Genomic DNA, 26,888 nt, shown 5'->3' with positions numbered 1-26,888 from the left:
ACTCGTGCCCTAGAGGGCTCCACCTGCTGGCATCTGCACTAGCTGTTTCCTGGGTTCCTAAGCCTCCCCTTTGGCACCCACTTAAATAGCTTAAAATTTCCTCTGCTTTAAGCTTCCCGCTTATGCATACATGACAATGCATAACAACATTTATCTTTATGGAACACTCACACTCACATTTCTAACATTTTCTTTCAATACAGGCACCAAACTTGTAAGTTTTTATGTCACTTAGAAACCTCTCCCTTCTTATATCCACATGAAAAGAAAAAAAGCAAAACTCCTTTACAAATGCCAACCCCACCCTGAGTCCAAGCACTCCAAGTAAGGAAACTTCCTGCCTCGAGTCCTGGCACTGCCATGCTCTGACTGCTCAGAGTCTCACCACACCATTCCACCCCACGACATACTGCAGGTGCACCACCACCAAGGAGAGACAGTGGGCAAACAGCCACTGAAACCTATGGCCACTTCACCCACCTACACTATGAGAATCCCTGGGGAATTTTCACATTTATATTCTCTAAGTATATGCACCCACCTGAGCTATCAAATGCATGTGGACTATTTGGAACCAATTATATCCTACAATAAAACCTCAAAGAGAAAAAAGTCCAAATATACTTTGCTGACCATTTACTTTTTTATAGTAAAACCTAAAATAAACCAAAGCTTTGAGAAATAGGTTTTCTATCCAGATTGAAAATGTTTCTAAAATGTATGGCTCATTTTCCACAGTAATAAAATAAAATGAATTCTAAAGCAAACGTATGATACAATTTTTATTTTTTTTAGAGAGAGAGGTAGTAAGAGAAAGAAACATTGATTTGTTGTTCCACTTATTTATACATTCACTGGTTGATTCTTGTATATACCCTAACCTGGGATCGAGCCCACAGCCTGGCACAGCGGCACAGCGCTCTAACCAACTGAGCTACCTGGTCAGGGTTTGTGATACCATTTTACACACACTACATAAGCAAACCACTTAAAAATTGTAATACCCAGGCAAGTGTAAATCTTACTCCTGAAGGTAAATGAAAATATTATGTAAAGAAAAATGATCATAACTTATTGAACAAACAAAACAGAACATATTTTTTACCTGTATGTTCAGCAAAGATTTAAAAACATATATGCTGACCTGGGTGTGTGGCTCAGTTGGTTGGAGCATCATCCCATACAGCAAAAGGTTACAGGTTCAATTCCCAGTCAGGGCACATATCTAGTTTTTGGATTTGATCCCTGGTAAAGCGTGTATGGGAGGCAACCAATTGATGTTTCTCTCTCCCTTCCTCTCTCTAAACATATTCTCAGATGAGGATTAAAAATATATATATATACTAGAGGCCTGGTGCACAAAATTCGTGCATTTGGGGGAGGTCCTCAGCCCGGCCTGTGCCCTCTTGCAGTCTAGGAGCCCTTGGGGGATGTCCGACTAATGTCTTAGGCCCACTCCCAGTGTGGGAGCCTGGCTTCTGACTGAGCAGCACTCCCCCTGTGGGAGCACACTGACCACCAGGGGGCAGCTTCTGAGTTGAGCATCTGCCCCCTGGTGGTCAGTGAGCATCATAGCGACCGGTTGTTCCACTGTTCAGGTGATTTACATATTAGCCTTTTATTATGTAGGACTAGAGGCCTGGTGCACAAAAATTTGTGCACTCGGGGGGGGAGGGGGGATCCCTCAGCCCGGCCTGTGCCCTCTCACAGTCTGGGACCCCTCAGGAGATAACGACCTGCTGGCTTAGTCCTGCTCCCGGGCGGCAGAGGGCAGGCCCAATCCCTATGTGCAGCCCCTGGTCGGGCTCAGAGCAGGGCCGATTGGGGAGTTGGGGCGCCGCCCCCTGTCATGCACAGAGCAGGGCGGATTGGGAGGTTGTGATGCCACCCTCAGTCACACTCAGGGCAGGGCCAATTGGGGGGTTGGGGCACCGCCCCGTCACACTCAAGGCAGGGTCGATGGGGAAGTTGCAGCACCACCCCCTGTCACACACAAAGCAGGGCCAATCAGGGGGTTGGGGCACTGCCCCCTGTCACGCACAGAGCAGGGCCCATCAGGGGAGTAGGGGCTCCATACCCTGTCACGCACAGAGCAGGGTCAATCAGGGGATTGGGGAGTTCCCCCCTGTCACTCACAGAGTAGGGCCGATAGGGGAGTTGGGGAGCCGCACCCTGTCACACACAGATCAGGGCCGAACAGGGGGTTGGGGCGCCGCCACTCTCACACTCAGGGCAGGGCCGATGGGGAGGTTATGACTCTACCCCGTCACACACAGAGCAGGGCCCGTGGGGGGGAGGGGGGGGTTGGGGCGCCGCACGCTGTCACACACAGAGCCGCAGGGCAATCAGGGAGTTGGGGAGCTCCCCCCATCAGGCACAGAGCAGGGCTGATCAGGGGGTTGGGGCACCTTCCCCTGTCATGAACAGAGCAGGGCGGATAGAGAGGTTGTGGCCTCACCCTCTGTCACACACAGAGCCGCAGGGCGATCAGGGGGTTTGGGCGCTGCCCCGTCATGCTGATCCCGGTGCCAGGAGGTCTCGCGGCTCCGCTGATCCCGGTGCTGGGAGGCATATTACCCTTTACTATATAGGATAGAGGCCTGGTGCATGGGTGGGGGCCGGCTGGTTTGCCCTGAAGGGTGTCCTGGATCAGGGTGGGAGTCCCCACTGGGGCGCCTGGCCAGCCTGGATGAGGGGATGATGGCTGTTTGCAGCTGGTCACACCCCCTTCAGGGTGGGGGTCCCCACTGGGGTGCCTGGCCAGTCTGGGTGAGGGGCTGCGGGCTGTTTTCAGGCTGGCAGGTGACTGAAGCTCCCAACTACTCCTTTTTTTCTTTTTCTTTTTTTCTTTTGGGCCAGCTTTAGCTCTGACTCCAGCTCTGAGGCCTCTGCTGCTGAAAGCAGGTATCTGGTTTGTTTGTGTTCTATAATCGAAACACTGTATCAACTCCAGCTCTGAGATCCCTGCTCACTGAAAGCAGGTTTCTGGGGTTTTGTTTAGCTTCTATATTTGTTACAATGTTTCAAACTGCAAGCTCAGAGGCCGGCAAGGCAGGCAGGGAACGTTGGTTTCCTCCGTCACTGAAGCAAGCAAGCCTCATGTGGGGCTGTTTCAAGCTGCCTGGCTGCCGGCCACCATCTTGGCTGGCAGTTAATTTGCATATCGCCCTGATTAGCCAATGGGAAGGGTAGCGGATGTACGCTAATTACCATGTTTCTCTTTTATTAGATAGGATGGTAACACCACCAAATGTGGGCTGAAATCTCTTAAGGGACAGGGGACTAGTTCTGACAGTGGCTCCCTCCAGTTTATAGAGTTTAAGCCAGAAAGGGTATTGTAGCTGCCAGGAACACATGAAGTACAGTGGGCCCTGACATCTGGGAATTGGCCAGGGACTGTCAACATGGCCTTGGTGTTGCTAGGAGCGGGCCTGGAAGTCACACCTAGGCTTTGGTATTGAACATAAACATCAATGTCTGACAATGCCACTCTGGAGCATGCACCCACCTCTATCAGAGTCCACCAGGACCCAGAAGACCACCCCCCTGAGAAAGCTGCAGGAGTCTGGATGGGGGCCTTGCCCTACATGTCATTACCAACCTTTACCTCTATCTGATCAACTCCTGTGCTGACTAGGTTGCCTCTAGGAAACTCAGACACAACAAAAGACATTCTGTAGTGATTTCTGAATACAGAGAAACCATGAACAAAATACCAAACACTCCCTCCCCCCAGCTAATGAGTGACTATTGCTTTTTATCAATTTCCACTTTAGTCTCTTCTCCCTATAGGGAAAATTTATTAAAATGCTAAATTATATGTACACCTAAAACTAATATAACTAAGATAATATTGCATACCAACTATATTTAAAATTTAAAAATTTTATAAAAGGATTTCTTCTATTTAAAAAATAAATATTGAATTTTAAAATTACCATTTTCTGACGGCATCCACTCCAGAGCAAAGCCCTAATTCCTTAAAAACTCTCCCAACTCACTAACACAAGCCCAAATCCTGTAATATGTCTATCACCATCTTCCTGAGATGGTCCACAATTCCCTATGTTGTGTGTTCTCCCTCGTTTCAACAAGCAGATAAACTCGGCCAGTTCAACCAATGGTATGTTCTGGTAGTCTTTGGCTGGTGGGCACTGATAGTTGTCAGGACATCAGTTGCCATGATAGGCCACTATACATGCAGAAATCATAGGAGCCTGGCTGGGAAAATGATTCTAGAATATAATATCTGTGCTGGTTCTCTGAATACATTCCCTGACCAGATGATTTTCTTGTCATCTGCCTCTTTTTCCTAAAAGCTGGATGAAGGGAGAAAGTCTAGTTAATTAGATGTCCTGATGAATAATGTTACAATTAATCAAGGATGCTCTGGGCAGCTTACCTTCCCTCCCATTACCAAAAGTCACCCCAGCACAAGGTTAGAGTAGGGCTGGACGACTGACTCATGGGCAGAGCCTGAGGCAACACTACTCAAGTACTTCAAGCCACATGTTCAAGCCCAATAAATTAACCCCGGCTTAAAGAAGTCAGGCTGTACACATGTAAGAATTTTAATAAGCTTGGAAAATGCTACCTAGAGCTTATGCACAAGCTTACTGTACCAATGGGATTCCCTGCCACCAGCCACAGAGTGCTAAGCCCCTGACAAGAGCTTTTGAGCACATGGGGCAGCAGTGACAGGGAGTCAGCTTGGTCCAGGTTTCCTCAGGAGTTGGAGACTTACAGCAGAAGGCTGGCAGCCAGATGGATGGAAAGCAGAACAGGGCATTCAGCTCGGTGGAGCCAATGGCATTTACTAAGAAAACATGTCGGAGCTTTCTTTAGTAGAAATCTGGTCCTCACACACCCTTCCAGAAATGAGCAAACACTGTAATCAATATGTGCATTTATCCAATGCCTGTTTGTACACAGAACTGTGTTAGGTACAAAAGAGAGTTGTTTAAGCAAACGTGGTCTCTGCCTTCTAGATGCTGACATCTAATATAAATAAAAACAATAAATCTATCCAGAGGATTACCAAACTAACTGAACAAACATGAAACAGTCAAAAGTAATGACTGTATATAGTAAATGCAATGGAGTAAGAACTGAAGGTAAGTCATGGGAGATGACTCTCTAAACAGGGTGGCGCCCTGATGGGACAGGTACCTGTTAAGGCTGAGCGTCTACCTGGCGATCAGCTTTTAAGAAACGCTTCAAGGGCTGCCTACTGGGCTTGGGGGAAAGGAGCCAATCAGAGAAGAGGGTGCAGCTTGGGAGATGATTCAGACAGAAATACAACTAGAGGGAGAAAGAAAACTGGACAATCAAGAAAATTAGGAGGAATCAAGCTGGTGTGTGTTTCTCAACTGCTGTTACTAATGTCCCCTTTGGATAAACATTTTAAAAAACTCACATTCTTTTATCATGTTATTTAAAATTTGAAAGGAAACTAAACCTCCTATTTAACACCAAATCAAAGCAATAGTGGTTTCAGAATTTGATTTTCCAAATGACACTAACCACCCTCTTTAACCTAGAGTTAAATATGAATCATCCAATCAGTTGGGTGGTATCAGTGAATTCTTAAAGAAGAGGATTTGGATCCTGGATCCACTTGGGATCAGACAACTAGTAGTATTAGAAGAAGTAACAGCCTAAGGTGACAAAAACAAACCAGGGTACTAGCAAGAAAATGTAGTAATTACCTGATTAAAATTTTTGAAGGAGAACTCTTTGTAGATGGCATTTCTCTCTCTTAATTCTGACCATCCTGCTGCTTTAAGGTCGAGTATAACTTGGTTCCTCTCCTCTGTTGTCAACAAGTGAGCATCTGCTGACTATGAAAAAAGCACATTTAATATCTGTAATGTAGAGGTTTAGTTAAACTCAAACTTAAAACTCTTTTCTTTATATGTAGAAAAAAGTCTTAAGGACAATAATTTCTAACCACCTTTGGTTCCTTTGTTCTCAAAATACAAAGTTCTCAAATATAGACAAAACTAAAGCTAGCTCTGTAAAACATAAGCTGCTTCCATGGTATGATAGGTATATCATTACCCCTTACCACTGTCTGAAACGTCACAATTCAGCTTCTCTGGTTTATTACAGATACAGTTGAGACTGACCATTACCACCGTCCATCTTACTAATGACCATTAATAATGGCCAGCATTCCAGAACTTAGGAAACTGAGTTCAACATACTCACCCAAGGAAATCCTGCAAGTATACTGGCAGGACCAGAATTAGAACTCAGCTATAAACTCTGGTCTCATGCTCTTGGGATGGTCCCACACCACCTTAGTAGCCTTCACTGGTTATTGACATGGGACTTAACTGTCTTGGTTCACTATTCCCTTTCAGATATGATAAAAACTAATCCCCTGGGGGCGGGGTGGGGGGGTGGGGAGGACAAATGCACATTTACATAGGATTTTTTTAAAAATCTTTATTGTTCAGATTACAGTTGTTCCTCTTTTTTCCCCCCATAGCTCCACTCCACCCGGTTTTACATAGGATTTTGATAACTTCTGAGACCCACAGACCCTCTGGACTACAGGTAAAAAGCCTTTTGCCCTAGTGAAGTGAGTTTTCTCAGAGGACCAGTAAGACAAACTCCCTCCACAGTCTGGCCAGAGCATTGCCCAGTCCAAAGCACTTGTGTGCATCGTCCACCTTGTTCCTACTCACCCTAGTGATGAAATTCACAGCCCAAGAGTTCTGTTGGTTAACAGGCCCACACTTTCCATACTATTTGGTGTGTGTGTTTTAAATATACTTTTGTTGATTTCAGAGAGAAAAGGAGAGGGAGAGAGAGATAGAAACATCAATGATGAGAGAGAATCATTGATCGGTTGCCTCCTACATGTCCCACACTGGGGATCAAACCTACAACCCGGGCATATGCCCTGACCGGGAATCGAACTGTGACCTCTTGGTCGACACTCAACCACTGAGCCAAGCCAGCTGGGCTCCATACTATTTGTTTTTTAACTGAAAGAACTGTAATGGAAGCATCATGGCCAGAGAGAGGAGAGAAGGGCTCTACTAGAAGTCAGAAGAGTTTCATTCTCATTCTGGCATACATGCCAATCAAAAACTCTTGCCTTACCTATTTGTAGGGTTACTGTAGGCTTCAGTGAGAGAGGGACTATCATCCAGAAAGAGTGAGCTAATGTGAGAGTTCTCATCAAAGGGCAATTGCGGCTGAGCTGGATTCTCCACTAGGAAACTGCAACTCATTCCCACTTCAAAAATCCTAAAACCTTTTATTACTGACATTAATGTAAGAGAGCAAAGCCAGTAAACTCATTTAAGACAACTTATTCTAGAGCAGCGGTTCTCAACCTGTGGGTCGCGACCCCTTTGGCGGTCGAATGACCCTTTCACAGGGGTCGCCTAAGACCATCCTGCATATCAGATATTTACATTACGATTCATAACAGTAGCAACATGACAGTTATGAAGTAGCCACGAAAATAATTTTATGGTTGGGTCACAACATGAGGAACTGTATTTAAAGGGCCAGAAGGTTGAGAACCGCTGCTCGAGAGGTTTGGGTCAAGATGGCGGAGTAGTGAACACTGTGCTCTCCTCTTCCCATGACCACATCAAAATTACAAATTACAGAACAACCAACCTAGAGAACTATGTGAAGACTCGCTGAACATAAGTCCTATAACTAAGGACATTAAAAAGCCACTAGCAACCAGTAGGAGGCGGAGACATGAAAGGGGCTGACCCCGTGGCCAAGTGTGGCAGGTGAGAATTGGGAGGGATTTCACAGCAAGCGGTTCCCCCTGAGGAGCCAGGGGCCCCAGCCCCTCCCTGGCCTCCCCACCCTGCCTCCTCTGCCAGAAAGAGGAACCCCACAACACATGGCTGTGAAAATCTGTGGGGATTGCACCCATCTGGGCGAGGTGGAAGGCCAGGCATCCTCTGAAAGGGCGATGCTCAGACTCTATCTCTTGCAGGCACTCACTCTGCGCTCGGACGGATGGACAGTGGCTCCGAAGCACCAGGGACAGGAAGAAACTGAGTGGTGTGGCTTCAGGGCTAGGGCTGAGGGGACAGTGGCCACTGTCCCTGTGCGGAGCCTACAATGGGGACATTACAATACCAACCTGATGAGATTTTTCAAAGGCTTCAACTAAAGAGGTTTTTAATCTGAAGGCACCCAGCCTGGCACATGGCAGTCACTCAAACCATTCCTCCCAGAACACCCTACTTTGACTTCATCGCCAGGACCTGGATCACTTATGCCTTGGAGACATGCCTCGGCGGCAGTCAGCACTCAGCCTGTGTGCTCACCTTAAGGTCAGGAAGCAAGGTGCCTAGCTTCCTCCATCCCCGAGGTATTTTTAATTTCTTCTATCAAAATACTGCAAACTGCTCTGGCCAGTGTGGCTCAGCTGGCTGGGTGTGGCGGAGTGCCGGGTCAGCTACCCTTACCCACAACAAGAGAGAAAGGGCTGCCAGTGTGATTCCTGGTCAGGGCACATGCCTGGGGCTGGGGCTCCGACCCGGCGGAGGGCGTGAGGAAGGCAGCCAATGGATGTTCTGCTCCCACGTCGATGTTTCTCTCTCTCTCTCTCTCTCTCTCTCTCTCTGAATAAAAAAAAAAAATTCTTTTTAACTGCAAACGGCCAGCCAAAACCGGTTTGGCTCAGTGGATAGAGCGTCGGCCTGCAGACTGAAAGGTCTCAGGTTCAATTCCAGCCAAGGGCATGTACCTGGGTTGTGGGCACATCCCCAGTAGGAGATGTGCAGGAGGCAGCTGATCGATGTTTCTCTCTCATCGATGTCTCTAACTCTCTATCTCTCTCCCTTCCTCTCTGTAAAAAATCAATAAAATATATTTTAAAAAATAAAAATAAATAAAAATTAAAAATAAATAAATAAATTGCAAACGGCCAAATGGGCTCTAATATAAGCAACTTGAAATGAGTTTAAATGCAACATTTTCCCCACTAGGTGGTGCTGCACGTTAAAGCTTTCTCTCAAGTTCATTTATCTCCAATATAGCCATTTCTAAAGCAGGAAAACTGACGGACGCCACTCATAAGAAGAAAGAATCGTTGTGTCACCAAAGAGATAATTTATTAATAATTCCTCACAAAGAATAACACCAAAACAAACCCGTTCATTCAACATTCGGGCCCCCCGTGTGGAGCGAGCGCGCCCTGCGGGAGACGGTGCCTGCTCCTCGGAGCGCGCAGCCTCGAGGACCGAGCAGCACTGCCGGTCACCGCAGCGGCCTAACCGCCAGACACCGTCCGGCCGCCCTGACGGTTCTGGAAGGACAGAGGTTCCCGGCATTCCGCGGGCTGCACGGGGTTTCGAGGCCGAGGGGAAACGGAGGTGCCGCGGCCACGCAGCGCGGCCACCCAAGCCCGTGCCCCGAAGCCGGGCCCACCTCGGGCCTGCGCGGTCCCTCCCGCCCCTCCGCCCGCGCCACGGAGCCGCGCCCCCTCCCGCACCGCGCGCCCTCCGCACCCACTCACCATGGCCGCGAGGCCGGGGCTCCAACCCCGCAGCGCCGCCCAGCGCCGCGTCGCCCCCCGCGCCCCCAGAGCCGCCGCCGCCATGGCCGCCGGCCGAGAGCTGCCCGGCGCACTGCCTGCCCGCCGTCCCCCGCCCCGACGCCCCGCACACCGGCCCCGCCGGGCAGGCCCCGGCGCGGCCCGCCCCGGAAGGCCCCCGACAGCTGCGACCCACTCTGCAGGCCCCGCGGCGCGCTCGGCACTCCTTCCGCAGCGCCGCGGCCCGCCTCCGGGCTGCCTCCTCTGTGCGGGCGCTGGGCTGCCCTCGGCGCTCAGGTTTCACCTCGGGTTCGGCTCCCCGGCCGGCACGGTCGCCGCACACTCGCAGCCGCTCTGACGGAGCTGGGCTCCACCTGGGCGAACAGTGCGCCGGCGGGAGGGTGTCTGGGCCGGAGCAGAGGAGCTGCGGGCGGGGGTGGGGGGAGAGCCGTGGTGATTCGGGCCCGCGACTGGCAGGTCGGCGCCCCGGCGGTCCGGATCTGCCGGTGCTTCCGCAGCCGCCGGGACGGGCCCCTCTGTCTGCCTAACGATCTGGGAAACCTGCTCAGTGTTGTCGAAAGAGCAACGCCCGCGCGGCACGCAGTAGGCGCCTCAACACATGCTGACGATTTAGACAAATTTTCTGTATCGTTTTGAAGAGGGGCATTTTTACATGTGTGTGTATTCATTAATATTTTATTCTCATTATTTTTTGCCTTTTGTCTTTCTGAGAGGTCATTCACATATAACGTAAAATTCACCCTTAAAATGTGTAGTCCAGCGATTCTTAGTATAGTCACTTGTATCTTTTTTAACTAGCTCAGGCAAATTAATCATATGCAGAGGATATAACAAAATACTCAAGAAATTTTTTTAAAGGGTGAGTCCATTTAAGTTCAGCTTCGCAGTTACTAGCGTTAGTTTGTGGAGTTTATTTAATACATTTTTATTGATTTTTACAGAGGGAGAGAGAGATAGAAACATCAATGATGAGAGACAATCATTGATCAGTTGCCTCCTGCACCGCCTGCAGGCCCCCCCACTGGGGATTGAGCCTGCAACCTGGGCATGTGCCTTTGACTGGAATTGAACCTGGGACCTTCAGTCTGCAGGCAGACGCTCTATCCTCTGAGCCAAAGGGCCTGTCATTACTTTCTTTTTTTTTTTTCTTTTGCAAAATGGGGATGTTTTTATTTTATTTTTTCACATTCAATATTATTCTGTATTAGTTTCAGGTGTACAACATAGTGGTTAGACAATCATATATACTTTACAGAATAGTCCCCCCTGATGATTTCAAGTACCGCCCTTAGCGCATACATAGCTATTACAATATTATTTTTCCCCCATTGACCTCTCCTCTGCCACTCCCCCCCCCCCCCCCAGCATATATCCTCACCCCCTAGGGTCTGTGTCCATTGGTAATGCTTATATGCATGCATACAAGTCCTTTTGTTCTTCCCATACCCACCACCCCACCCACCCACCCCCACCCACTCCCCCCAACCCCCAACCCCCGCCTTCCCTCTGAGATTTGACAGTTCATGCTTCTCTGTCTCTGGATCTATTTTTGTTCATCAGTTTATGTTGTTCACTATGTTCCATAAATGAGTGAGATCATGTGGTATTTATCTTTCTCCGACTGCCTTATTTTAGTGTTAGTTTTTATTTCCCCTATGGACTTGGAAAACTAAAGCTTTTTTGGCCTCAAAATAGCCTGAAACTTATGGCCCAAACCACCTTCTTCACTTTTGCCCACTTCATGAAAACTCAGGGAGAACCTCACTGCAGGCCCTAATCAAATGCTACTGGTCTCAAGGCATTTATCTAAGACATTCTAGTTTCTCTGCCTCGGGTGGACAGAGACTAGGGGTGGAATTAAATGTTGTATTTCCAATATTTACCTTGAGTGTTTACATCATGAAAAATGCTGTACAAACTTGCTCATTAAAGAATTGAAAAATGAGGTGTGCTCTCTTCCAGGCGCATGCCCACACCTTTCCCCTTTTCTTCCTCCACTGGCAAGCTTCTCCTCAACTCTAAGGGACGTGCAGCCACAAGACTTGCAACCAGGGGAGCAATGGGCAGCAGCAGCTGTCCCAGGCCAACCCCCTGAATCTGTCCCCATGGCCCCTTTTCTCGAACTCTCCAGTGAGCTGACACAAGTCCCCAGCTTGGCTCACTTCTTTACCGTAACTTTTTTAGAGCCAAAGCAGCCCCACCTAGTCTCTCTCCTGTTGCTTCTATCTTAGGCCTTTCCTTGTTTCACTGTCCCTAGCTTTAATAAATGTACTCTCAAAAGAAAGGGGGAGCCCTGACTGGTTTGGCTCAGCGGACTGAAGGGTCCCAGGTTCGATTCCGGTCAAGGGCATGTACCTTGGTTGTGGGCGCATCCTCAGTGTGGGGTGTGCAGGAGGCAGCTGATCCATGTTTTTCTCTCATTGATGTTTCTCTCTGTCCCACTCCCTTCCTCTCTGTAAAAAATCAATAAAATATTTTTTTTAAAAAAAAGGGAAATGTGCCGAAACCGGTTTGGCTCAGTGGATAGAGCGTTGGCCTGCGGACTGAAAGGTCCCAGGTTCGATTCCGGTCAAGGGCATGTACCTGGTTGCGACCAGGAGGCGGCTGGTCGATGTTTCTCTCTCATCAATGTTCCTCACTCTCTATCTCTCTCTCTTTCTCTCTGTAAAAAATCAATAAAATATATTTAAAAAAAAAAAAAAGAAATGAACTGGTAAGTGTGAACAAGTTAGAGCCTATGATGTTGTGAATTATATTTGGTCTTCCCTAAGTGCTGAGCATGATAAAGGTGTCTTTTGTTAAAATGTCAATGAGTGCATGTGTGGAAAGCTCCAAAGGATGAGGGCTGTTGGCCTATGGAGCCAACCTTGTGTTTAGAACTTTTAGTCCTGGCCTCTGGGGAGGTGAGCCCCCTTGTGGGGGCTCCAGGCTCCATGAGGACAGAAGCTCCTTTGTTCAGGACTACCCCTAGGTTATCTCTTCATTTGGCTTCATCTCTCGCATGTTTTAATATAATTTTTAATGAACTGGTCTGGTGAGTAAATGGGTTTTTCCTGAGTTCTGTAATCCCTTCCAGCAAATTAATCAAACCCAAGGAGTGGGTTGTGGGAACCTCTGATTTATAGACAATCCATTAGAAGTACAACCCCTGCTTACAGCTGGCTTCTGTAGGGTGAAGGGTAGAGACAGCCTCTGGGACTGAACCCTTAACCTATGGAACCTGACACTGTATCTGGGTTGAATGTCAGAATGGAGTTGAATTCTTGAACATCCTGCTAGTGTCCAAGAATTGTTGGTGAGGGAAACCCTACCACCGCTACATTGGAAATTGGGTCCTGGAACCCCCTTAAAGTCCCCTCATCATTTTCAGTAAGTTTATTTTCACCATTTTCCGTGGCTAACACCACTGTGACTGCGGCATTTCAGTTCTAGTCATGAAAGCAGCAGCAGCAGCAGGTTACTAGTAAGGCCCAGGAGAACTGATGTCCACCTGTAGGGGCTGTAAGTGCTCTTTTCTCACATGTAGCTCTCCAAATAATAGGATTTACGTCCCTTAGTAAAGATTTACTGGGCAGATCCCCTGTAGCAGACATGTGGAGAAAGGCAGCCTCCTGTCTTTCAACCCCTGCTAGGCTGCATAAGGATGGGCTTGGGCCTGCAACACTTCCTTACCAATAAAGACCCTGCACAGTCTGTGCCGGGCTTACCACCGTGTGTAGGAACAGCCTTCCATTTCAGACTCCTGTGTACTCCTTTATTCTGCTTAAGCATGGATGTCAATAGCCTGAGACGTACCCCGGCTTTCAGTATTTCAGACTCCAAGGGAGAGGGGTCCTGTTGGGGCACTTACAGGGTAGGCAGTTGGCTACTGGAAGCACCAGCTAGCCATGAGGGACTGGCACTATTGGAGCTGGTCTTGCTCTGCCTCTTTTTATATAAAAACTAGAGGCCCGATGCATGAAATTTGTGCAAGAGTAGGCCTTCCTTTCCCCAGCTGCCGGCACCGGCTTCCCTAAAGTCATCCAGTCTAATTAGCATATTATGCTTTTATTATTATAGATTTTGTTCCCTCCTGTGCTTCCCCTTAATACCAGTGCTCCCTGGCTAATACTCTATTCCTTTTAACTCTACTCTTGAACCTCCCCTCCAAGGAACAGCCTGTTCCACATTTTCCTCCAGGGGAACCCCATGTAGTTTGTCTCAACTAAGTGATAGAAGCAAAGCCAGGGATCTATTGGTCATCCTGGGAGTCTTTCACAGCCCCAGACTAGGTAGAGCAGGGCCTCATTACATATCAAAAACATGAAAATTCCTGTATCTTTAGTAGAATTCCACTCTGGGAATCTGAGGAAATGAGACCATATACAATCATAAATCCAGCAACAGGTTGGGAAACCACCTTCAAATCTACTGAAAGGCCTACTATAGAGCCATGGTTAGGAAAACTATTAGCAACAGTGAAATACTTACCATTTGTTAAGGGGGAAAAAGAACCCACAAAGTACTAAATTTTAGCCATATTATGACTAGCTGTTTAAATACATAACAGGAAGACTAGAGGGAATACATACCATGATCACTTAGGCCATGGCATAGAGGTGGGGCAGGGTACCATCCCACATATGATTAAGTCTGAAGCTGCATCCCACATATAATTAAGTCTGTAGCTGGGAGCTACATGACCAAGAGCCAAGTTACTTGGGGCCTCATTTTCTCTTCTGTAAAATGAGGATACTAAATAGTAGTGCCAATCTCATAAGGCTATTGTACAGGTAAATGAAACTATATGTAAAACAGTACCTGGCACACACACAGTAATATTCAAGTGTTGGTTATTACGAGAAATGGAATTCCTAGAGGTTTATCCCCTATATTTTAAGTGTAGAAACATACATATGAAAATTCAAATCCCAGCTTCATCAACTTACTATTTGTGTAACCTGGATGAGTTGTTAAACCTCGCTGTGTCTGGGTTTGCTCATTTGTAAAGTGGAAATAATAATGGTACTGTTCTGAGCCACAGTTCCCTCCTGCCAGTGACTAACCCAGCCATAGATGTCCACAACATGACATACAAGTTTTAAAATATCCTATATAATGCTGAGAAGATTCATCTAAAAGGTTCTATTTCCATAAAATTTAGGGTGCCTTATGAAATGAACTCTCTAAAACACAAATAATCACCAGGCCAGTGTAGCTAGGTGGTTGATCATCAACCTATGAACCAGGAGGTCAGGGTTCAATTCCCAGTCAGGGCACATGCCCGGGTTGCTAGCTCGATCCCCAGTGTGGGGTGTACAGGAGGCAGCCAATTGATGATTCCCTCTCATCACTGATGTTTCTATCTCTCTCTCTGCCTCTCCCTTCCTCTCTAAAATCAATAAAAATATTTTTTATTAAGTAAATAAAATACAAACCATCAGTATAAAAGTAATGTATCATCATGTGATCAGTTGTCATATCTGAATTTAAGGGACCTTTTAAAAACAGCTTTTCAAAAAGTTTGTATAAATGACATGTTATCTGTTTTCTATATGTGTCCTAAAACTAGACTAGAATGAACTTATGTGCAAGAATAGTGTTTTATATTTCTTTTGGCTCTCATTAAACCTAGCACAGTGCTAACATTTTAAGGTTCAATTAATGCATGCTGGTTAGATAACTATGACTAAAATTAAGTTATGCTTTAGCACAGAACTGTTACTAAAAAAGCTTCAGTTATGATAATAACATTGACTTTTTCCTAATAGCTGCCTTACCCAGAAAAAACTTCTTAAACCACTTAAAATTCTTTTAGTGAAATTAGAGGTCACAAACAACAGGATATTTAACTCGTATTTTCCCATTAGTTGCTACTTATAAGGTCATACTTATCAACTCTAGTTTATTCTTTCTGTAACAATACTTTCCTGCTTAAAGTCTGAGAGAGAAACTGCAAATGAACAGAAAACCAACCTCTTAGACATATAAGAAATCAAGAGTTTTCTAATCTGAAAGTCCTATTTCTGCCTTCCATATAGTAAGCACACTGTCATTCTACTCATTATTCCACCAAAATACATCTTCACATTTCAAACTGGATTATTTCCTTAAAATACTGAATTATGTTCAAATAGTAAAAACAAGAATGGTGAATCCTACTGAGTATTTTTATATTTGCTTATCGCAATACTAGTTAAAACACCAGTTTATCAATTTTTTACACATTTAACAGTTCAACAAATGCATGATTCTTTGAAGTTGTAAATCAACTCTTCAGTGGAGAAGATGTATGAAATTGCAGCATTAATTTCTGAAATGAAGGATTGAAATTCCTCTTTCCGACTTCCTTCAGTCCATCTCTACTCCACATGTTCCTGCTCTTGTCCTGGAATTAGCCACCGAATGCTCTCAGTTCGAATAGTAGCATACATAATAAAACTAATTAAAAAGAATAAGGAAAATACAAGCAACCAGTCCACGCTTTTTATCGAAGTGCTGGGAAGAGGGCCTATTTGGTCAGCTTGAGTTACCACCACATTTTTCTTGGCTTCTATACCTGCAAGAGAAAATAATTATTTCAAATTAGATAGAAAACATACCCGCTACAGATCTTTCTGAAGTATTTTGCATGGTATGCAAATGACATGCAGCCTTAAACACCACTGGTAATATGTCTGGGATGGGTTTCATCTGTCGGTATAATTTGTAACTTGCCTTTCTCCCTACCACATCATAGGAACAGGAATCCATGCCGCTGTTCCAAGCTAAAACACTAGAATTTCTGTGAGCTCATCAGGGCTTTTGAAACCAAAGTCCAACAAGTAACTAGTAAAGCTACTCTCAGGAGTCTAAAGAAGGTTTTCACAGGTTAAGTAATGCAAAATTCAAAATGCTTCCTAATAAATTTACTAAAAGAATTGTTAGCACAAATAACAACTGGGATCGGTGATTACCGATTTCATTGGTATCCTCGGTTTTCTAGGAGCACTGAATAAAATAGCTCCCTTTCTCCATATCAATCTGAATGACAAGACTTGAAATAGCTAACCATCTGGTAACAGGCCTTCTTCTCCTATGAGGTCACTCGGCTCTTTGTTATTTGGTGTGAGATATAAGTAATTACATACAACTTAATATATATGGGAGGTATGTTATAATTTGTATTTATTTTCAGGGAATATACTTCAAGAAGAAGATGGATGCTCATTATTGAGATGTTAAAGCTTTTGAGGAATAGATTTTTCCAACGAAGGAAATTTCTTCAATATACAAGGCCATCTGGTTTGGCAAATATTAAGGAATTAAAATAGCATCCGCAAATGGATTAATAAATGGAATACTACACAGCAACAAAAAACATAACCATACACAACAGTGCAGATGAATCCCACAGATATAAAAGTGAGTGAAGCCCTAGCCGGTTTGGCTCAGTGGATGGAGCGTCAGCCTGCGCAGACTGAAGGGTCCCGGGTTGGATTCTGGTCAAGGGCACATGCCCGGGTTGCAGGCTCGATCCCCAGTTGGGGGCATACAGGAGGCAGCTAATCAGTGATTCTCATCAATGATATTTCAATCTCCCTTCCTCTCTGAAATCAATAAAAAAAATATTTTTACTAGTAAAAAGTGAGTGAAATAAGCCAGATACAAACAATCTAGACTCTGTCTCCATTAATATAAAATTCAACAACAGGTAATAGCAGCCTGTGGTGTTCAGAGTCAAGATGGTGGTTATCCACAGGGAGGGCAGGAGCGGTGGTGCGGACGCGGGGCTGGTGATGCTCTCTTTCTGGATCTGAGGACTGGTACCCAAGGTGTTCACTTTGTGAAAATTCATCGCCCAGTTTACTACTGACTGATGCATATTTTTGTGTAAATATTACACTCAAATGAAAAATGAATTTAAAAAGGAATCTACAGGTGTATGATATGTGAATTCTATCTCAATAAAGCTGTCCTATTTTTATTGATTTCAGAAAAGAAGGGAGAGGGAGAAAGAGAAATATCAATGAAAGAGAATCAATGATCAGCTGCTTCCTGCACGCCCCCTACTGGGGATCGAGCCTGCAACCAGGGCATATGCCCTTGACCGGAATCAAACCCGGGACTCTTCCGTCCACAGGCCAACGCTCTATCCACTGAGCCAAACCGGCTAGGGCTATCCTTTTAAAAAAATGAAAGACATATTTAATCATATTAAAATTACCTATTCATGTTATGCTTGTTACTGATTGAGAGATATTAAACAGGCACATACAAGTTTATTAGAAGTTTTACATCTCAAAGCAATCTTGAATCCTTCACTTAAGGATGGTAGCAGATCGGAACCCACAGAAGGCACATACCCCCAGCTATAAAATGTCTTCTACAGCTTATTACTTTTACATACCTGTCTGGTTAAAAATGAAGATTTTGAGTGTTTCCAATGTTCGGTCTGTATGATTAAATCTAGCCATTGGTTTAGCTCCTTGAAATAACAAGATGTTAGGAACAGCTACAGTGCCAAACCTGGTGGAAAGGCTACAAGAAAAAGACAGAAACCTGAATTAATAGTGGGCTTTCTCACACAGTTACCATGTGAGAATGGACAGCAATAAATGAGATAGGATCGGTCTTGTGTGGAGGTTTCTGATATTCAAACTCCAGACTTGTAGTTGTTTCTGACCACCTTCCTTATGGGTCACAGTTGGGGGCATTTCTGTTGTGCTGAGGTGCTTGCTATTACAATATGGAACTACACGTGACACAATCACTCCACTATGTGAGTTCCTAACTGCCAGATCAAAAAATTCTAACTCACGGACAAAAACACACTGTGTCAATTTACTTGACAGAAGACATTTCACACTCTCCAAAATGCCCACCTCCACCTCTCATAAGGATCCAACTTATGGTAAGCAATTACTTTGGGAAAGTTGGCACAAAGGAATCTATGATCTAACAAACACACCAGGAAGTTCACAACTAGGGCAGGGTGCTTGGGAAGTAACATGACCTGCGTGGTTTTGTTTCACCTTTACACAATACAGAACAATGGTAGGAGCTCCGAATCAAAACGTTCTGGGTTCAAGGCTCAGTTCTGTCAGTGAACCAAGTAATCTGTGTAACCTGCAGACTACTAAACCTCTTTAAACTTCAGTTTCCCCCATTAGTAATATTGGATAATCAGGATTTTTTCTTTTGTAAACATGCTTTAACTTAAATATTAATATATGAGACAAACTCATGTCCCACACTGCCATATACTAAAAACAAGTATCCTTTATTCTTCATAATTAAGACACCATATCAGACACTGAGAAGGATGCATGGAAATGAAGGAACAAAGCAGATGACAAAAGCCTGCAGGGGGATAGGGATCATGGTACCAGACCTAAAACCAAAGAGTACTGAGCAGGTGCTAGAGCCAGCCCTGCCAGCCTGGAGGCAGTGGAGGGCCCGATCAAAGCTGGACATTGACCTGGACGGTCCTTCCCATCCATCTGTTCTCTTAGGCTAGGCCACTTCGATATTTCCCCGAAGCCCTTGTGAGAATTACTAATTTGTTGGGCAATTTCTTTCTTCATAAACAGTTTCAGGGAAACACTGGCAGTTACCTTACCTACACCAAAACTCAATGGAGCACAAATTAAGTTTTACTCAACTTCAATTTTACATCATCCAACCTTTCCAAATTCTTTCACACACAACACTTTCTTGTGACCTGCTAAGGAACATCTGATTTAGAGGATGAGGAGCATGCAGTTTATAACCCAAGCATAGTCATAGCACTTAGGGGGTATATATACTACCTGAACAATGTTCTAAGTAACTTATTGAACATTTAAAAAAGACACCCACTGAACAATATTAAAAAATAAAATAAAACAATGTTAAATATCATTTTAAAAGACTAAACTAATTACTGAATTAATTTATTGAATGTCTACTAAGGCATATTCAGGCAAAAATAAATGTAAGCGGGAAAGGGAGAAAAGGAAAAGAAACTCTAAGTAGACACAAAATGGGGGTGCCGAGAGTTAGGCTGTCAGGGTGGGGACCTAAACTGCAGATGAAAGTCACAAAGGAAGATCTTACTTGTGACTTAATTTTGCTAATTCGTTCTGGCCAGGATCCTAGGAAGTCCTCCGGCCCCTGCACTGCCACCACACAGCGAGCTGTCCTTTCTCAAAAGGGACCTCCATACAGTGGGCCATCAATTTCCTCAGCCAGTCGACATTCCTCACTCCGCACTCACACTTGCCTTGCCTTTCCTTCAATCCCTCTAAAAAGCTCATGCCTGCCTCCTCTGCATTTCACTTAATTATCACCTCCAAACAACTGCCAAAGGGATTGTCTCATTGGGATGAGACAGAAACATGGAAACCCAACGAAGGGAAGATACCTGCTATGCTGAGATGCATCCAGGGCCAAAAAATGAAGAGCTGGAAATGCCCGGGGCAGAGAATTAAAATGAGGGGCCAAGCTGGCAGAAAATCGGCACCAAGGGGTATAAAACAGGACTAGCGTGCAGTCACTACCATTGGGGTTTAGAAAATCCATAAGGTCCTACGGTAAAAGAAACAAGTGTTAAAGTCAGCAGTAAATGTACATTTTTCTGGAAGGATACCCAAGAAGCAGGAAAAGAAGGTAGGGGGAGGGGGAGGAGGAAAACTGTAGTATATCCCCTTAAAACCTTTTGGATTTTGAATCATAAGCATTCATCAATCAGCAGAAAAGTACTATCAAATAACAAGTTATACACTTTCCTTTAAGCTTTCTCAACCTTACTCTAGAGCAATTTTCATAATTTAGCCATTTAAATACTAGGTACTCACAGGGTATAGGCCACTGTCCCAACCTTTGATTGGGCATCTCACACACTCTAATGGCATTGTGATCTCAGACCCAAACTATCATCCCAGCAGATCCCAGTCTGTACTGAGCAGTTGTATCAATGTATTTGGCCAAAGGTTAGTTCAAGTCAAAAGTGCACCATCTCTGCCACCACCCTAACTCTGTTTAAAACTGCTCTCCCCTGGTCGTGTGTGTGACACCTATGCGAGAAGTCCCACAGAGCTCCGGCACTGAGGGGCGGGTGTGAGGCCAGCACTGAGCCTGCACAGGGAGGGGCTACGTGTGTTCAACATATCATACGTGCCCTCATTTAAAAGAGGCAATAACAGCCCTAGCTGTTTGGCTCACTGGTTAGAGCATTGGCCTGCAGACGAAAGGGTTGTGGGTTTGATTCTGGTCAAGGGCATGTACTCTAGTTGCAGGCTTGATCCCTGGCCCAGGTTGGGGCGCATGCAAGAGGCAACCAGTTGATGTATCACTATCGTATCGATGCTCTGTCTCTTCCCCATCCCTTCCATTCACTCTAAAAATCAATGGGAAAAATATCCTTAGGTGAGGATTAAAAAAAAAAAAAAAGAAGTAATCACAGCTTTCAGAGCTCAGAAATCTCTGCATTCATGCTGCCATCTGACATAAAGCCATCCTACAGAAACTATCCCATAAAAAGTTATCAGGCTTTATTCAAGTATTTTCTTTGGAATCACTATTTATCTAACTAGCTGGAAAAACATGGCTGGGTTTGGGACAATTGTTTCAGCAGTCACTCAAGAGTAAACACTGGATTCATACTCTTTGGAGGAAAAAACTTTCCTCAATATAACACATTTCCCAGGGGCATCACTAATCTAAACAATGCTAAATTACAATTTTAACAATTCAGAGTATTATTTATAATTCAGGTGTTTTTTTTTTTTGAGAGAGAGAGAGAGAGAGAGAGAGAAAGAGAGAGAGGGGAGAGGGAGAGAAAGATAAAAATATCGATGAGAGAGAAACACTGATCAGCTAGATACCTCCTGGGGATCAAGCCGACAACCCAGGCATGTGCCCTGGCTGGGAATCGAACCCTGACCTCCTGGCTCATGGTTGATGCTCAACCACTGAGCCACACTGGCCAGGCTATAATTCAGACTTTTTAAGCAGCTTCTGTTATGATTCTGATGTCTACTGGGATTTTTATCATGGTGATTGGTGGTGAGACTACTCCAAGGATGATTAAGTTGATATTGCCCAAAAGCATAATAGACACTAGTTATATCCATTCTCACTGATGCTGCCACTGCACACTATCCTACTTACAATATGATCAAGATTACCATCTGAAAGTTGATAAAGTCTTGAATCAAAAAATTGATGTGCAAAAAATAAAATAAAAATAGATGTGCCAAAAAGGAGAAAAGTACTAAGTCATTGTTTCTTACCTGTGACATATTTAAAATTTTCAGGGTGAAATTTTCTAGTCCAGTGACGTTTCTCTCCTCACAGTTGACCTTAGGGGATTTCTGGCTATCAGTGTGATTGGAGTCCTCAGTGGGGGCTGGGTCAGCTTCCGCTGCTTCTGGCTCCGTGTAATCCTCCTCTTCTCTATCCGGTATGTTGGCTCCAGCGCTGTCCAGAGAAAAGAGGCTCTCTGGGAGGTGGCATGGTGAGTCTTCCTTCCTTCCAGCCCTACAGGTGCCACTGCTGGGCTCTGAGCTCAGTTTGTCTTCGGCTTCCCCAGGAATCACAGACAGCATCACCATGTGGTTGCTCTCGGTGTCCAGCCCCAGCACTGCATCGGCTTCTTCTGCTGACGTGTCCAGGACCACTGGGCCATGTGAAGGCTCCTCTTCACTCATGTACACAGTCCCCATCTGGAGAGCAGGGGCAGGCTGCTCCTCCCTCGACCACATGTGACCACTTTCCTCTGCAACTAAAACATGCCAGCATGTTCACAGTCACATGTGACTTCCAAAAAAATGAACCCCAAAGAATTACGGTTCTCCTCAAATATGAAATGTTCCCCTACAGAGAAAAAAAGCTATCCTTCCCATTAAACTATCAGAGGGCCCCACCATTTTCCAGGTCATGAAGAAGGTCTCAAGAAGGTACTAGATTAATGAATGCCAAACAAATAAGTAGATAAATACATAGCTTCAAGCAAAAATGGCTGCTTGCCATGTGAATTATAAGCAAAAAACTTTAATAATGGATTTACAGAAGATGCTACTATGGTAAAGCATCTTTGCACACATTATGACAGTTATGTGAGATAGGAAGGACAAGGGTTATTACCCCCACTTAACAGATGACCAACTGAGGCACAGAGTGGTTCAGCATAATGCCCAAGGGCTCATAGCTAGCAAGCAGTGGAACCAGGTCTCAGAGCACCCACAAGCGCAGGAGCAGCAGCAGGGAGAAAAGGAGAACTCTCCTCCCACTTTGGAGCCACTAGGTAGGGCTTGAGCAAAATACTCAGATACGGAAAGAGTCCTGGGCAGTCTTATATGTCCATTTAGCAATCTGCACGCACCTCTGTAACAAGACTTCTGCTCTCCAACTTTCATTACCTCAACAACAGCTGCCAGACTCTGTGCTAGGCACGGACTAGGGGAAACAAATGAGCCTAGCTGCACTCGCACCAGCTCACCGTGTAGCTGGGGAGTCACCAGCTGGGTAATGAACTCTGCCAAGCCACCAGCATGCCACCAGGTTATGAACGACCAATTAGCTACGGAGCTGGGCGGGGTCTGGGAGCTTCTAAGGCAGTGGTTCTCAACCTTCCTAATGCGGCCACCCTTTAATACAGTTCCTCATGTTGTGGTGACCCCCAACCATAAAATTATTTTCGTTGCTACTTCATAACTGTAATTTTGTGACTTATGAATCGTAATGTAAATACCTGATATGCAGGATGTATTTTCAGGGGTCGCGACCCACAGGTTGAGAACCGCTGGCTCTAGCTAGAGCCTCAGCCTGCAGGCTGAAGGGTCCAGGGTTCAGTTCCCCTCAAGGGCATGCACTCGGTGGCAGGTTTGATCCCTGGCCCATCTCATCTATGTTTCTCTCTGTCTCTCCCCATCCCTTTCATTCCCTCTAAAAATCAATGGGAAAATATCCTCAGGTGAGGATTAACAACAACAAAACAGGCCAGAGGCGAATCGGTCACAGAACCTAGCCGAACCGGTTTGGCTCAGTGGATAGAGCATCGGCCTGCGGACTGAAGGGTCCCCAGGTTTGATTCCAGTCAAAGGCATGTACCTTGGTTGCGGGCACATCCCCAGTGGGGGGCGTGCAGGAGGCAGCTGATCGATCTCTCTCACTGATGTTTCTAACTCTCTATCCCTCTCCCTTCTTCTCTATAAAAAGAAATCAATAAAATATATTTTTTTAAAAAGCTGTGTCCAGTGGAGGGACACGGCCAACCTGTGACAGCCACTGCAGAAGGGAGCTACGAGAATCAATAACCCACCTCTCTCTCCCCTCATTCTAACCAAAGGAACCAGAAGGCGGAGAGACCATTGTCACTCCATACGGGGCAGGTACTCAAGGCGCAGGGCAGGATGGAGAAGGCCTGAGGGCGATCAGAGAGAGACCGCGGGGTACCCGGCACATGCTGTCCCCCTGGAGGCCGGCGGGCAAGTGCAGGATCGGAGGGTGGCACCGGCATGTGACGGTGACGTCAGGCCGACCCGGGCTTCAGTCCTGGCTCCTCGGCTCCGACCGCCTTTCGAAAAAGTCTTATTGAGCCGAAACCGGTTTGGCTCAGTGGATAGAGCGTCAGCCTGCGGACTCAAGGGTCCCAGGTTCGATTCCGGTCAAGGGCATGTACCTGGGTTGCGGGCATATCCCCGGTGGAAGATGTGCAGGAGGCAGCTGATCGATGTTTCTCTCTCATCGATGTTTCTAACTCTCTATCTCTCTCCCTTCCTCTCTGTAGAAAATCAATAAAATATATTTTTTTTAAAAAAAAAAGAAAAAGTCTTATTGAAGCCGAGTCTCGGCTTACTCGCCTATAACACAGTGACGGTAACATCTACTCCACACGCATTTAAAGGTGAAGTGAGATGATGCTCACGGGGCCCTAAGCACAGCACCTGGCACACAGTAGGCGCTTTCATTACGGGGGTTCTCTATTGCTCAGCCTCCTCCCCGATCGGACTGGCGGCTGCCCTGCCTGGACCTCGATGCCCAGGGAAAGGAGAGACCTGCCTGCTCCTGATGGGAACGAGCAGGCAAAGCCGCGTAAAGGAGCGGGGGGCGGGGGGCGGGGGGCACTGAGAGGAAGGCCTCCACCCGGACCAGCCCTCCTCGGAGTGGCTGCCTCCCCCGGGGAGCCTCGAGCAGCCCTGCAGGCAGCGGGTGCCCCGGGGTCCCCGTGTTCCCGTCACCCGCCCTCATGCAGGCACCTGGGCGAGACTGGGCGCCCCACGAAGCGAGGGCTGCGCGAGTCAGACGGGCCCTGCCATTTCCCCCGGGTGCACACGCAAGCGGAGGGCCTGGCCGCTCGAGCTCAGCGTCTCCGTCTGTAAAATGAAGGTGCGAACGAAACCCACCCCACAGGGTCGGGGGAGATGCGGGGGGGAAGGGCTTCGCACACCCCCGGCGCCTATCAGGGCAGCATGAATGCCGGCTGCTCGTCGTCATCCTTAGCGGTGACAACGAAGTGCCCACCCCAGTAACCGAGGGCGTGGTAGACGCCGGGACACGACCACTCCCTACCACAGCCTCCGCTGAGGGCGCTGGCCGTGGCCGGTCACGCCCGGGCTCCCGCTCCGCCGTCCCTCCCACCGCGGACCCCGAGCCGGGATCACGGAGGGGCGGGGGGCGGGACATCGCGGGGAGCAGAGCGGGCAAGAGGCCGGGAGAGGCGCGCCTTCGCGCAGGTGAGACCGTCGCCCGGCGGCCGCAGCCTCCCGCCCCCGCCCCGGCCCTGGCCCCGGCCCGCACTCACCTTCCTGGCAGCAGGCGGGAGGCCCCAGCACCCACAGCAGAACCTGCCACCAGCCGAGGAGCCACATGGCGCGGGGCGGCGGCCCGGACCACCACCCAGGCCGAGGGGCAACCGGCGCTCGGCTACGGGAGTTGTGCTCCCCGCCGGAGGGAAGCCGCGGGCGGGCAGGCCGGGAGCGCAGGCGCGGCGCGGCGCCATCTTGGAAGCGGGCAGCCGCCGCGGGCGCCATCTTGGTGCCGGGCGGCTTGCCTCTGGCTGGCTGCCTGCGCGGTGGTTTCAGGGTGTCTTCAGGAGCCAAGGCCCAGATGTGTCAGGTTGCCTTGAACTTCCCTGACCCCCGCATTCTGGGCGGGGTTCCCGCAGAGGCCGTGGCCCTCTTTCTCCCCCGGCGCGGGGGCGCCTGGCTGCGGGCTGCACACCCTGCACGGGGCAGTGCCTTCTCCTTCCAGATGCAGGGCCCCGAGCCCCCGCCCTAGCCCGTCACCTGCCCAGGGTGGTGGGTGAATGCAGGATGCCCCCCTACGTTGGCGTCTAAGGGAAACAGCCAGTATATTTTCACTGTGAGACGCACACCGAGATGCACAGAAGACGGATGCCCCGCAGTTTTATCTGGTGCATCTGACCGTCCTACCTCTCCCTGTCTGCTCGGAGCAGGAGGTGTGGGTTGGTTTTGTGGAGTAAAAAGCGTCCGCGCCCTAGCCAGTTTGGCGCAGTGGATAGAGCGTCGGCCTGCGGACTAAAGGGTCCCGGGTTCCATTCCGGCCAAGGGCACATGTCCGGGCTGCGGGCTTGGTCCCCAGTGGGGGGTGTGCAGAAGGCAGCCAATCAATGATTCTCATCATTGGTGTTTCTATCTCTTCCTCCCTCTCCCTTCCTCTCTTAAATCAATAAAGAAATATATTTTAAAAAAAAATTTTTTTTTAAAAGTCCGAACCTGTGGAGAACTTTTCTGAGTTTATTTGAGCCAAACTGACAATAATTGCTGGGAAGCAAAAATCTCAGCAGGTTAAGAAAATGCTCCGGGAATGGCAGACCGCTTATTTTATACATTAAAATAAAAGGAGGAGAGGTACAGGAGGGTCCTAGGAACGGCACTGGTGGTAGATTAGGGAGGCGGGAGAAAGCGGAGCCGGGAGATCTCTGAGATCGGATAGAGCGAAAGGGAGAGACGCAGCACCAAGACGGTACCTGGAAGACAGGATGACGTAGGGGGCGATGTGGTCCCTGCTCTGATGCTGTGGGTGTGCTCGCGGGCTGGGTCCTGGAGGAGGGGACGCCCCCTGGAGCATACAGCCGGGGCCTAGGATGGAGCAAGAGGAATGGGAAGGGGAGGGGTGCAACCGAGGACCAGGTGTGTGCATTCCAGAGCTAAGTCACGGAGTGGGGGAGCTAAGACTATTGTCGGGGGGGATAGACCGTGACCCTCCTTGTCAGCAGTTAGAAGGGAGGGTCTCCTAAAAAAAGAATACAGCAAGTTTTGAGCAGCCACTAGTGCTAAGTCAATGTGGAGAGTGCAGCTTTCAAACTTACTTTAAGAGGGTCTGAAAAAATAGAAATAGGTTTCAAAGATCTTTCTATCAAGGCATTGGTAAATATAGC

The 26,888-nt window shown here is 47.2% G+C and overlaps 2 protein-coding genes across 2 annotated transcripts in view; both read right to left on the bottom strand.

Annotated features, from left to right (window-relative positions):
- Nucleotides 1-9,621, bottom strand: part of PCBD2 (pterin-4 alpha-carbinolamine dehydratase 2) — a 61,714-nt gene extending 52,093 nt beyond the window's left edge. Inside the window, exons 1-2 of the mRNA XM_081092290.1 lie at nucleotides 9,506-9,621; nucleotides 5,709-5,840 (exon numbers count right to left, since the gene is read on the bottom strand). Of these exons, the coding sequence (XP_080948416.1) occupies nucleotides 5,709-5,840; nucleotides 9,506-9,589 (216 nt within the window). The 5' untranslated portion in view covers nucleotides 9,590-9,621. The remainder of the gene's footprint in view (nucleotides 1-5,708; nucleotides 5,841-9,505) is intronic.
- A 5,299-nt stretch (nucleotides 9,622-14,920) lies between these two features.
- TXNDC15 (thioredoxin domain containing 15) lies at nucleotides 14,921-25,812 on the bottom strand. The gene is made up of 5 exons (XM_081091530.1): nucleotides 25,290-25,812; nucleotides 21,778-22,268; nucleotides 19,908-20,071; nucleotides 17,913-18,043; nucleotides 14,921-16,082 (listed from the first exon to the last, which is right to left on the bottom strand). The coding sequence occupies exons 1-5, from the start codon at nucleotides 25,516-25,518 to the stop codon at nucleotides 15,886-15,888; spliced, it is 1,212 nt and encodes a 403-aa protein (XP_080947656.1). The 5' UTR covers nucleotides 25,519-25,812; the 3' UTR covers nucleotides 14,921-15,885.
- Nucleotides 25,813-26,888: the final 1,076 nt, after the last annotated feature.

Source organism: Myotis nattereri (genome assembly GCF_964212035.1).
Source record: "Myotis nattereri genome assembly, chromosome: 5".
NCBI lineage: Eukaryota > Metazoa > Chordata > Mammalia > Chiroptera > Vespertilionidae > Myotis > Myotis nattereri.
Note: the sequence above shows the minus strand (reverse complement) of the source record. Positions and strands in the feature narration are given on the sequence as shown.

What these genes read in the sequence shown, in the direction of transcription:
- TXNDC15 (XM_081091530.1), bottom strand. Translation starts at nt 25,518, where the DNA reads ATGGCGCCCGCGGCGGCTGCCCGCTTCCAAGATGGCGCCGCGCCGCGC. An exon ending in GATGCATCTCAGCATAGCAG is followed by an intron (nt 18,044 to 19,907) that starts GTATCTTCCCTT and finishes TTTTTCTTGTAG; the next exon opens with CCTTTCCACCAGGTTTGGCA. An exon ending in CTTCATTTTTAACCAGACAG is followed by an intron (nt 16,083 to 17,912) that starts GTATGTAAAAGT and finishes TTTCTCTTGCAG; the next exon opens with GTATAGAAGCCAAGAAAAAT.